The 13,672-nt window shown below is 32.6% G+C and overlaps 1 protein-coding gene across 1 annotated transcript in view; it reads left to right on the plus strand.

Moving 5' to 3' along the window:
* Nucleotides 1-13,672, plus strand: part of ACVR1 (activin A receptor type 1) — an 83,248-nt gene that overhangs the window by 44,144 nt on the left and 25,432 nt on the right. The window contains exons 4-6 of the mRNA XM_003763877.4: nt 864-1,078; nt 4,116-4,215; nt 8,245-8,391. Coding sequence (XP_003763925.1) covers nt 864-1,078; nt 4,116-4,215; nt 8,245-8,391 — 462 coding nt within the window. The remainder of the gene's footprint in view (nt 1-863; nt 1,079-4,115; nt 4,216-8,244; nt 8,392-13,672) is intronic.

A 13,672-nucleotide genomic window follows, 5' to 3' on the forward strand; every position in this document is an offset into this window, starting at 1 on the left:
AACAATACTATATGATGACCAGTTCTGATGGACCAGGCCATCCTCAGCAACGAGATCAACCAAATCATTTCCAATGGAGCAGTAATGAACTGAACTAGCTATGCCCAGAAAAAGAACTCTGGGAGATGACTAAAAACCATTACATTGAATTCCCAATCCCTAAATTTATGCACACCTGCATTTTTGATTTCCTTCACAAGCTAATTGTACAATATTTCAGAGTCTGATTCTTTTTGTACAGCAAAATAACGTTTTGGTCATGTATACTTATTGTGTATCTAATTTATATTTTAATATATTTAACATCTACTGGTCATCCTGCCATCTAGGGGAGGGGGTGGGGGGGGGGTAAGAGGTGAAAAATTGGAACAAGAGGTTTGGCAATTGTTAATGCTGTAAAATTACCCATGTATATATCATGTAAATAAAAGGCTATTAAATAAAAAAAAAAAAATCTGCCACAGATTTTGTTTGCTTCAAATAACCACCTTTGTCATAGTAATATTAAAGATTGGTATTTTGCAAAACTCTGAAGGTAAAAAGCCTGCAGGTCAAATTCTTTTATTAGCAACAGTTGTTTTTGTTTTGTCAAGTTTAAAAATGTTTTCTTGTTTATTATCTAATTTGGAATACTTTTTTTTTTGCAAACCAGAATTTTGTTCTTATTGGTTTGTTTATTGAATATTAGAATTTAAAATGGCTTTTTTTCTTGTAATATTATATGATGAAAGAGAATATAGATTATGTTTTTAAAAATAAAGGTTATTATTGTTATTATTATTATTATTATTATTATTAAGAAATCTTTATATACCAAGCAAACAGTGATTTTTATGACTAATGAATTACTCTTTTTTCTTTAGGAAAATCCTTCCCAGGAGGATATTCACGATTCAGCCTGGATTATGTGGCCATCTTTATAGGCCTCTCTATAGCAGCATGCCTTTTTGTTATTCTACTGGTTGTGGGCATTCGGAAATTTAAAAAACGAAATCAGGAACGGCTTAACCCTAGAGAAGTGGAATATGGCACCATTGATGGACTCATCACTACAAATGTTGGCGATAGTACCTTAGCAGTGAGTTTTGAATGGGGCTGGAAATTTAAAAAAAAAAAAAAAAAAAAAAAAAATCCACAAGGATAGCTGATACAGAAAAAAAAGATCCATTGTACTCTTTTATTTGAAGTATAAAATAGCAAATATTGCCTGGTAACTGTGCTTGGCAGTACATATATACATATACATATGTGTATGTGTGTTTATTATATAGTGTATATATGTGTATGTATATATTATATATGTGTGTGTATAGAGCATAACATAATATAAAATAAAATATTAGTTTTAGAAGGCTGCTCAGAGCTGTGTATGCTATACAAGTCACTTGTTATAAGCTTATGTTCACTGTTCACATTACTGTTTTGCAATCCTGTGATATTAAACCTGAATAGATGTTTATGATTAACTTATGAGAGTTTCATTTTTCTATGAAGTAGATTTCTTTTTTTTTTTATTTTTTTCTTTGGTGTATATGCTTGTTTACCATTAAAAATACCCCTTTTCTCATTTTATTCTTCCCAAATAATTTTGTTTTTCATTTATTGAAACAAAATTCCTAATTGTTAAAGTGTTAAAACATCATCTAGAGGAGCAGGGAAGTTTTATATATCCCTGTGCTGCCACCTTGTGGAAGAATGAAACTGATTAGTTAAAATACTTGAAAAGGATTTAAAACATTTTGAAATTATTTTTCATGCTTTTATAATGAAAACATTTTGAAAGAATTATCAGTATTTTTCAGTTTTTTTTTTAAATTTTGAAACAGTTATCACAGTTGATAAAAATGTTAATAGTAAATAAGCCAGTTCATTTCTGGTTGGATCCTTTTGGTATTAAAATATTTAATTAAATTTAAATTTAATTAAAAACAATAGTTTTGCATTCTTTGTCCTATAGAAAATATTTTGTAGCATATTGTTCACTTTATGCAAGTAGTGGACTTTAAACAACACGAGGATTTCGTCATGAGATTGGAATATAGGGCTATAGTTTCATGTTTAAGTTCATATATATATATGTTTGCTTCTTGTTTTGTTTTGTTTTATTTTGTTTTTGTTATTTTGTTTTTTTTATTAAACCCTGTGCCTGGAATAGTTATTTCTAAAACCCAAGTTTTGACATTGAAACTTTTTTTTAAGTATTATCTCCAGTAATTTTTTTTTTTTAAGGAACTAATATATTAAAGCTTGTGTTGATTTTAAAAATAGAGGGTAAGTTTCCTCAGATTTTTCTAGATTATGATTGTTCACATTAAGGAATCTATGGAAAGTGAAAAGTATTTCTTCAAAGGAATCCTTAATATGCTTCCTATTTTAAGGAATGTAAGGTAAATCTACAAATAATGAGTTATTGAGGAGCTCCAAGATAATTAAATTGGAGTAGACAAGTGAAAAACCTTTAGGAAGAAATGATTGGATTGACACTTCAGGAATATCTTTTTTCTAAAGTGGGATATCATCTAACTTAGTATTCTCTAAAAAAGCAAGAAGCTTTTGCTAATTTCATGCATACTTGTACTCCCCTCATTATAGATTAGGCTAGACTAGATAGAACCCTCAAGTTTGGTTCTGGGGCATTCCACATTTGACAGTAAATGGAGATAGGTCTAGAGTCACCTCACCCAGCTGACTCCTTCCCTTTCTCTTGACCATCTTGGACATATTTCCACCCATCTGCTTTGCCTGGAAGCACCCTGGAAAGAGGATGTGTTCAATTTCAAGACAGAAGATTGTATTCTTCAAAAGGAAATACATTTAAGACCTCTCAAGTTCTAAGGGAAATTAGATGAATTTGTCGAGTGAAAACAGAAGGGGCAAGAGCCCCAAGAATTCCCAAGAGGGAATTCTTACAAAGCTTAGGCAAAATAGGGTGCTAAAATAAATTAGACAGAGCTTCATTCCTCATAGCAGCTAACACAGAACTAATTACCAAGGGCAGTGATAGGAACAGCTAGTGTAAATTACTGTTTAAATAGCTTTTACCATTTAAGAAGAAGGATGGAAGCGTGTCCCAAAATAGTCTTTTAAAGTCAATTAGATGAGATGACAGTATAAAATCATGATATGGTACAGTTTGACGAACACTCTTAAAAACAAGATATAGAAACTGTCAGGAATTGCAGTCTGTTGACTTGTTCGTTTAAATGAGATATCCATTTGCAAATTCTTGGCTAAAATTACATTTATCCACTAGTGAATTGCTTAACAAAACTAAAATGCATGGCTTATTCCTGGGATGAATCTAGGTGTAATTCTTGTTTGACAAATTACAAAGTTTGGTTATTTAAAAGAAAGCTAGTAACTTCTAGTTCGTAGCTGTATTGTAAAAGTTAAATACATAAAGGAATATTTTGAAACTGTGTTTCAAACTGTTTTGTGAGAAAAATGAAGTGCAAACTATTTATGGAGCAGAAGACTTCAAAACAAGCCTTTTAAATTCTAGACAGCCCCCATTTTCCATTTTGTGGTTTATCTAGTCTCTTAAGAGTCTCATTTTTCTGCCCCTTGGACTGATGCTTACCTTTCTGTAAGTTTGGTGATTGCTATTGTTTCACAGTGATATAGACACCATGAAAGAAAATGAAATGTAAACATTAACACTTTGCCCCTTCACTGAAGTATTTTAAAAAACAATTAAGTTTTTGTAATGCTGCCTCCTTTCATGCCGTTATTACCACTATTTACTTGGTTCTACAATTGGCTATATAAAGATACTATGTACCAACTTCAAATGAGAGATTTTCTACCATTTTATCACTATGTTTAGGAAGACATCTTTCTTTGACTGACTCTATAAGTGAAAAGGAAAACTCTCCAACTGTTAATCAAAAAATATATACATATATATTTTTTGACTACATATTCATTTGTAGAAGCAGATTTGGGTTGACTTTTTTAAAAGGGAAATTTTATTATGTTATTTTTCGTTCATGAACACATCCTGTCAGCAAGTGATAACATGCATGCTTATGTCCTTGTATTCTTTTATTGAATAAAGAGAAATTACTCTTAGCTTTTTCCCAATGGTCCTCCTTTTTCCTTGTTTCAAACCACAGGATTTAATGGATCATTCTTGTACATCAGGAAGTGGCTCTGGTCTTCCTTTTCTCGTACAAAGAACCGTGGCTCGTCAAATTACACTCTTGGAGTGTGTAGGTTGGTAACAATTTTTTTTTCTCCCTTGCCTTCTTCTGAGAATGGATGATGGAATGGGAGGTGGGAAATTTGGTTCTCTTCGTTGCTTATTACAACTGTGTCAGTAGATAAGTCTTGACTCCTTCACATAGTATGGACTTTTGTTCCTCTTTGAGAATGAAGTGAAGCATTCAGCATGGACTTGGCTGAACCCAAAAAGTCCTTGTCTAATTTCCTATAAAACTGAATGACCATTTTTTTTGGGGGGGAGGTAGATTATGTATTCCATAGTTCTATCTTTAATCATTCATGACTGTAAGTTTTCATGTACCTTTGATTCAGGTAAGGGCAGATCTTAAATATCCCTTAGATTCTTTACTAGTTATGATTTCTGAAGTAGTTATGAGTATTTACAGCTTCATTTTATGTGTCTGTAAAATGAGGATAATAACATGTATCTCACAGGATATTGGTAGATATTTAACAAATACTGGTTATTTTATGTGTGGTATAAGTTCTTGGTAAGTTTTATAGTGTTAGATAAATGCTATCTCATTATTACTTTTTTCAAAAAAAACATTTTCTGAACAGAAAATATTTTTGAGGATCCTGATTTAAGTTTGTTGGTTTCCAGTGGATTTTACGGAGTATTTTGCTTTTGTAGTGCTGTTGTTTTAAAGCCCATAATGTTCAGTCTTTCATGGATTCCTTTTTTTTCTTTGGGGGGGGGGGGGGGGAGGCAATTAGGGTTAAGTGATTTGCCTAGGGTCACACAGTATTGTTAAGTATCTAAGTCCGCATTTGAACTGGGTCTTCCTGACTCCATGGCCAGTGCTCTATCTACCATCTAGCTGCTCCATATTCCTCTTTGTTATGAAGGCTCTCATAAATACGGACATGTCAAAGCAGTTTGGTGAAAATAAAGCTCTCTATGTTCTGTAATTAGAAGCTTTTTTTGTTGTTGTTGTTGAAAGAATGGGAATTGCATCACAGAAATTTAGAAATAGAAATGAAAAATTGAGTTTGCTTAAAAAGTATCTCAGCAGAATTCTTTATTCAGTAGATTGCTATTTGCAAGCATATTTCCAAATTGTGTTTGAAAGACTAGGTTGGTTGCTGTCTTTTCCCTGAAAAGTCTGCTGAGATTTTAAGGCCTCAGAGAAATCAGGAGAAGACAGTGTTACATTGAATGGACTGAATATCTGATAGAGAAGGACAATGCTAAATGTTTATAGCTTTCATTCCATACTTCAAATTACTTGGGGAATATTGCCAACTGTTTCTCTCCAAGCTTTGAGAGTAACGAGGTCAATCTTGATTACTTCTTTGGTGTGTGCTCTGTAGAACTTGTTCTGCTGACATAGATCATGTCCTAGAGCCCAGAAAAAGTGTGTAAGGCATCTTAAAAATGATATTGGCTTTGCACCAGGATGCTAGAGGCTTTAAAAATAACTGCAAGAGCAGCGGACTTCATTTTTTAAATTGCATAGCTCCTAAAAGTAGTTGGCTCCAAATACATTTGGTAGAGACATTTCAATAGGAAATCTAAAAGAGGAGTGGGAATTGAGACATGCGCTAGGAGAGTTGGCAGTATTCTTGCTGATAGAAGCAAAAAAAAAAAAAAAAAAAGTTTTAGATATTGAGACCTTTCTTCCTTCCTCCCTTTTGACTGTGTTCTGAAAAGCCATAGCTTAAACCTTGAAATGTAGATCAGTTAGCAGATGATAGATAAGTTAAACTGACCACTAATATGTAGCAACTGAAAATTCCATTCAATAGACATTTAATTTAACAAACATTCTATGGGTCAAGAAACCATCAGATCCCCAGCAAATTAATCTGTTGTCTTAGGACCCTTAAGTAAGAAACAAAGACTACTAAAGTATTAGATACAGATGAATAAGTTACCATAAGCATTTATATACTGTGATGGGTAAACTGGAAAAAGAGTAGAGATAATGAGATATTTCATGATTTGGATCACAGTTCCATCATGTAAGTATACTTCCCATGGCAAAGTTATTTTAACTGTTAAATGGATGAGGGGATCAGTCCCTAAATAAATATCAGCAGACTATTAGCCATTTTTGCTCTAGCAGTTTCCATAGGGTAGGTACTTAAGAGACAAGGAGGTGCTTTTTAGCTAGCAATCGTAGCAATGTGTGTTCAGGTGGCAATTTGTCTACAGTTATCTCTTCTATATTATAATTTCCCCATTGCTGTTTACTATGGGTTGGTGTAAGAAATTAAATAGGAATTTGGGGAGTTTTTTGTGGATGCTGCATATGACATGGAAGGCCAGCAGATGACACAGAGCCTATGACCAAATATTTAATCCAAATTTTACAAAAAGGTTACTGTAAACACCTCATAAAAGAAAAAAAAAATTTCTTCTTTGGTGTGAAAGGAAGGCCAAAACATTTCCCATAGATTTTTCATATTGTGGGAGCACCATATCCCTATTTCCTGGGATATGGAAGAGATAACTGTAATTTTACAAACAAGTAACAGAATCCATATGATCTTGGAGGAAATCCTGTAGCACCAAAGAAAGGAAAAAATACTTGTTTCAAGTTATCTCTCTAGTAAGAACATGCTACTAGATTGAGTGTTGAATGTGTATACATGTATTTTTCTGTACTTACACACATCTATATGTTTTCACTCTTGATTTATGCTTTGTTGTTAATATTTAAAGTATTCCTCAATTAATTCCTTAAGCTAATACTTAAGATTTCCTTTTTTAAATACTAGAAAAGAGAACCTGTATTAGGCAAAGATGCACCAGTGTACTGATTATGCTGACCTGGGTCACTATTAGTGGCAAGTCACAACTGTACAGTGCAGATGTTCAGAAACTTTAAAGTTCATGTAGTCTCTTCAGTGTTGGCATTAGTGTACACTAATGGAGTTAAAGACATTTCAAAAATAATTATTCTTCCTCTTCAGTGAAGGTTTCTTTTCTTTTTCTTTGGTATGCCATAATCTTGTTTCCTTTTCTCAAAGTGAACTCTTCATTGGTATTACCAATACTTGAGTACTTTTTGCCTCCTGTTACCCCAATCATAGCAATAGAATTTTCCTCTTCTCTTCATTTATTGATAGCTTTCCAAACTTTCTGGTGATCTGCATACCTTAAGGTACTATATACGAGAGGCAGCATGGTATAATTTTTAGAGAGCTGACCTGGAAACCTGAAATACATGACTCCATCTGACATATACTAATTATGTGACCCCAAGAAAAATCACTTAACATCTTAGTGCCCTCAACAATTCTTTATGATTGTAGATTGTAGAGAAAGTACAGACCTGCTTTAGTAGGAATTTGTTCATCTGGGCTTTCCTTATCTTATAATCATTAGGTCCATGCCTTAGTTCTATAGAAGGTGCTACATAAATGTTATTAGCATCTGCATTTTCAGTTAATGTTGGAAATGCTTTGGGGGAAATATCCTTTATCGATTCAGCTATTCTGTACCATATCAACTTAGTTGTGTGGGATGCAGAGAAATTAAATGACTTGTCCAGAGTTACAAGGCCAGCATGTTGTAGAGGCTAGACTAGCATAGAGTTCTTGATGATTCTAAATGAATCTTTTTAAATATTATTATTAAATTATTTAGTTCCCTCAACCTTGATGATAGTAATTATTATCTTACACTTTTAAAATTGAATAATAATTCATGACTGTATGCAATTCAGAAATATTGAGGAGGGGTGAATGTTTTCTGTCTTTTTGCATGTGTAGGCAAAGATTTACAGTAGCTGGTGAAATTGAATAACAATTCACGACTGTATGCAGTGCTTCAGAGATATTGAGAAGATGTGAATGTTTTCTATCTTTTTGCATATCTTTTTGCTTAGGCAAAGACAGTAGCTGGTAAAATTGGTTTTCAAGGTAAATAATCTAAACAAGGAGTTGCAGACATTAATTTATTGACTTTTTTTAAATTTTAATTTAGTTATTTGGACCTTTGAGAGCTAATTGGAATTGGCTCTCTTTAATGGACAGCATTGATCAAAAACACTTTTGCTTTGCCTTCATCAGGAAAAGGCCGATATGGAGAGGTATGGCGAGGCCATTGGCAAGGAGAAAATGTTGCTGTGAAGATATTTTCCTCTCGTGATGAGAAATCTTGGTTCAGAGAAACAGAATTATATAACACTGTATTGTTAAGACATGAAAATATCTTAGGTAAGTAAGAGTAACTTGCTAGCTAATCATATTTATTGGTTGAAGTAAATATCAACATAATACATTTTTGATAATTTTCTGATCTTTTTTGTGTATGAATATAAACTGAAGAATGTAATCCAAAATAATCGAAATGGAAACAGCCAATACTTGCTTATACACATAGGGCAGTTAGTTAGACAGTTAAGCAGTTAATTCTTCCAAATAATCAAGCCTGAGTTAATATCTCTCCTCAGAAACTTACTGTGAGCAAGTCACTTAAATCTGTTTGCCTCAGTTTTCCCAAATGTGAAATGGGAATGATAATAGCACCTACTTTATGGAGTTGTGGGGACCAAATGAAATGTTTGTAAAGTATTTAACATAAATTAAATTATAACTTATATTGCACATAATAGTTACTATATAATTGCCAAGTACGATTATGAGGGTAATGATGCATTTAAATTTGAGTTTCGGTGACAGAAATTCAAATCTAAAATGCATTTTTCTTTTACTTTTGCTTGAAATTGTTCTTTTAACTGGCTTATTTCATTGGTATGGTTCTGTATCATCTGTTCAACCTAGATTTTTAAAGAGGTCACACAGCCTGTATGTGTCAGAGAAGAGACTTGAACCAAGTTTCCTCACTCTGAGGTCACCTGTGTCCATTCATGTTAAATCACTTCTGCTTACAATTCTTTAAACTCTACCAGGAATTTTTAATTCACATACAATTGTAGGTGATGGGAGAACATATGGTATATGTTTTCTTGTTCTTACATCTGTAAATGTTTCTTCTTAAAAAAAAAAAAAAAAAAAAACTTTTCTCTTTATTTCTAAGCTTTAAGGTTTGACTGATATCTTTATCAAATCACTTTGTGGAATTAAGCTCTATTTTCTTTTATGGTATTTGTTGCTTTTACCAGATTGAAATGGGATTTTTTAAAAATTTTCTTTGAAATCATCAGGCACATCTCATTTTTAAAGTCAAGAATTAATAAAAAATTCTCTTAACTGTTGCACATTCCACAAAGCAGTTTAAAAACAGCAATTGTTGAAGAAAAACACACTATTACTGTAAATTGTAAAGAATATTGAAAGTTGGGTACCAAGGTAATTTTATAAGTTTATAAATCTATGCAAAAATATCTGAACCATGCTAATTTCAGCACTACCTTAAAAACATCCAAGGGCAAAGCTTCCATGATGATCTGTAGAATTTTAAAAAAGCCATCTCTAGGATGGGGTTAGAGAGGATAGAAAAAAGAAGAAAAAGAAATTTATATGATAATTTTGTTATATATTTGATTGAAATAGCATATTGTTCTTAGCAGATTTACAGTTTCATGTGTAATCTTTTTAATTGTACTATGCTATGGAAATACTTATTTTATTTCATAAATAATTATTAATGTAAAAAAAAAAGAAAGGAAAACAAAGAATCTCTTTCAGGGCTCCTGACATAATGTAATTCCTTCAAATATATAAGTTGACAGAATATAGCCTAAAGTATATGTGTCATCTTATTACAAACCTGATTGGGGTAATCATACATAGGAGATATAAAAAGTCATCATTGTGATATGATTCATTACACTAGGTTTTATACATTTCCAAGCAATGCTTATTCTTAGAACTACATGTATTTATAATGACAGATAAGCTCAATTTTTTATTTTTCACCCTTCTCATAGTAATTGTCATCATTTTGTCTGTGGCTACATTTGACATTAAATCTGTCTCTGTCTTGTCTCTGCCTCTCTCTCTCTCTCTTTCTCTCTGTCTGTCTGTCTCTCCCTCTGTCATGTTATTTTTTTGCTTGCTTTCACATTTTTGGCACATTTTGTTTAGTTTTCTGTATCTCAAGCTTTGTGATCCAGAGTTTCCTTTCCTTTCCTTTCCTTTATCACTAAAATAATACTTGAGGCTAACAACACATGGCCTTTTCTACCCTGAGAATGTTACTATAGCAAAATTCCCATTCTGTACTTCCTCCTATCCATTTGTTATTGTTCAGTAGTATCTGAATGAAAATTGAGCACTTTCATGACCCTGTGAGCCCCATAATACATCAATGTGCTGTCCATGGGGTTTTCTTGGCAAAGATGCTGGAGTAGTTTGCCGTTGCCTTCTCCAGTGAATTAAGGAAAAGAAGTTAAATGACTTGCTTAGGGTCACACAGCTAGTGAGCACCTGCAGTTGGATTTGAACTGAGTTCTCCCTAACTAGACCTATCAGTGAGCCACCTAACTACCTCCTATAGTCTCCTTTCATTGAACCAATGACATAGTCTCTTTCTGACTGCTAATGCCTGACAGAAATTTATAACTCACAATTTCTTATGGCCAAATTACAAATACAATTGTATTTTTTAAAGTGTTGTGATTTTTTTTTTTTTATGTACATATGTGCACCTTGGAATGATACTGTGTCTATTTTCAGAAGAGATACAGCAATTTTTTTTTGAAATGCAACTTTTAACATTTTGAACTTATATATGTGTTTGTATTATATAAATTATATAAATGCTAAGTGTGATTATGGAGAAAGAATAGTTAAGGGAGTTGATAAGGACTCCTACCCTGTTTGGTTGAGGATACTTAGGTCTTATTCTATCTCTTGATCTCTTACCTTATATAAAGAAAAGTACCACAATCAGTTTGCTTAAGCTTAACTTTGAGTAAATCTATCCACTATTCAGAAAGTGCCTATTTAGAGAAACCTCTCTCACATTAACAACAGAAGATTTTATTTTTGACAATAAAAAATCAAGTTATAATTATTCCAACAAATATGGAATCCCCCAAATTGGAGCACTAGATAGAATTTTTACAATGCCCTATTTAGGTAATTTTCTTAAAGTTTACTCAAAGTAGCCCAGGCAGGCCATCCTCACATATATTAGGATATGGTAAATAACACATGTGGATGAAAGGAAGAAATTGATTAAGAGTCATAGGACAATTTAAGGTAACATGATTAGGGAATGATTCTTTGAAAGATAAATATTTGAAAATATGAACATTTGAAAACTATGAAAAGGCAACATAAAGCTCATTATTAAATATTTTAAAAGTTCAAAATGTATTTTTCTATATCTCAACCTGGGTAAAAAGAGGCAAAGAGGAAGAAAAGTTGGGGAGAAAGAAGAAAGTTGCAAATGAAAGCAGCTAATTATTTATTAAGAGGAAGATAGAAATACTGGAATAGAAAAAGGTAAAAAGGTGGTGGAAGGAAAACATGTTCTGATGCATCCTCAAATTCTCCAGTTTAGAAAGGCCGAGGGGCACAATTTAGTTTCTCTGATAAAAGACATTTCCAAAATATTTAAGAAACTGATTCAAATTTATAAGAATAAGAGCCCCTATCTAATTGATAAATGGTTAGAGGACATAAATAGGCAGTTTTCAGTGGAAGAATTGCAAGCTATTACTTACGTGCCATTAAAAAATACTCTAAGTCTCTAATAATTAGAGAAATACAAATTAAAGTAACCTAGAGGTTCCACCTGTTATATTGGCATAATTGGCAAGAATGGAGAAAGACACAATGGTAGGAATCTCCTACTAGTGGAATGTTCATAAAGGAATTGCCTTTATGGAAAACAATTTGGAACTATGTCTCCAAAGTCATTAAACAATACATGCTCTTCAGTTTGGACAAAAGTGAGCTCACACCCAAAGAGATCAAAGAAAAGGACCCATAGGTTCAAAAATATGGCATCTTTTTTGTTGAAGCAAAGAACTGGAAGCTAAAGAAGTATCCATCAATTAGGGAAGGGCTAAACAAAAATGAACATAATGCAATGAACTAAAATGCTAAGTGTTGAAAGATTTTAAGATACCTCAGAACATTTGTATGAGCTAATATAAAGTGAATTGAGTAGTTCTAGGAAAACAATTTATACAAGAACAATATTATAAAATCAAACAAATTTGAAAGAGCTAAGACCTTTGATTAGAGCAATTGCGAATTATGATTTCAGAGGACCAGTCATAAAGCTGGTCACAAAATGGAGATATTAATAATACTTACCTCTCAGGATTGTTTTGAGGTTTAAGTGAAATAATATGTAGAAAAATTAGTTTGCAGTTCTCTGCAAATGTTACGGTAATATTCATTTTTATGAGATGTGACAAATAATGAATATACAACTGGGACTTGGACTTGAGAATGGAAGATGGATTCAAATCCACCCCCAAAACTTAGTATCTGTGTGACTCTGGGCTTGTAGCATAGCTTGTTGGGGATTTCAGTTTACCCATTTAAAGCATGGTTACAATAATAAGTCCTGACACTGAATAAGACCAAATGAGAGAATAAGCTTAAAGTACTTTGCAAATCTTCAAGTGCTGCATATTTATGAGCTGCTGCTGATATCAAAAGAGTTTTTTTTTTTTAAAGAAAATACTTTATTAACTATGAAGCAATATGATAGCATAAGTTGCTTTTGTGATAGTGTTTAGTTCTTCTCCATCATACTTTAAGACCACTTCCAGCTACACATAATTTGATTTTATGTGCAAAGATGACTAACATTCCCTAATTATGGGTATAGGGTTGCATGTTTATACTTTACAGTCAAAATATTACAACTCTTCAAAACTATAACATCTGTTGTTACATTCAGGTATATTTGTATCTCTATTAGGAGTTTGATAGACTTCATATTAAGTTATAAGTTTTGAAACCAGAAAGAAGTCATTTGAAAGACAGGCTACTTTCTATATATTGGGACAACTTTAATAGTCAAGAGATTTAGACTGAGATGTGCCCAAAACAATATCTAGGAGAGATGTGTAATGTAAGCTTCATTTAAGGAGAGTTAGTCTTAATTATCTCTGACAGTTTTGACAGTACCTTTGACAGTACCTTTACCAGGTTAATAATTCATGGATTTTCTATGGTTTTTGTTTTATTTTGTGTTTCCCTTGATTACCATTTTAACTCTAATTATATCTTGAGAGGCAGCACAATATCCTTTTCCTTCTTTAACTATTTTTTCCCCTGTACTTCAGGTACTTTTTTAGGGAGGCAATCAGAGTTAAATGACTTTCCCAGGGTCACACAGCTAATAAGTGTCTGAGGTCAGATTTGAAGTCACATCTTATTGTCTCCCAGTTTGGTGCTCTATCTCCTTTGCGGTTCAGCTGCCCCACTTCAGGCACATTGTAAGTTAAATATGAGTTGTTAAGTGGTCTGAATGCTTAATAACCACCATTGTTGTTAGGGGAAAGTTAGTTTAAATTCTTACACAGTTTTCAAACATTTGGAATACAACCTGTTTTAAACTGGCTAC

This window comes from Sarcophilus harrisii, chromosome 3, assembly GCF_902635505.1.
Source record: "Sarcophilus harrisii chromosome 3, mSarHar1.11, whole genome shotgun sequence".
Taxonomy (NCBI): Eukaryota; Metazoa; Chordata; class Mammalia; order Dasyuromorphia; family Dasyuridae; genus Sarcophilus; species Sarcophilus harrisii.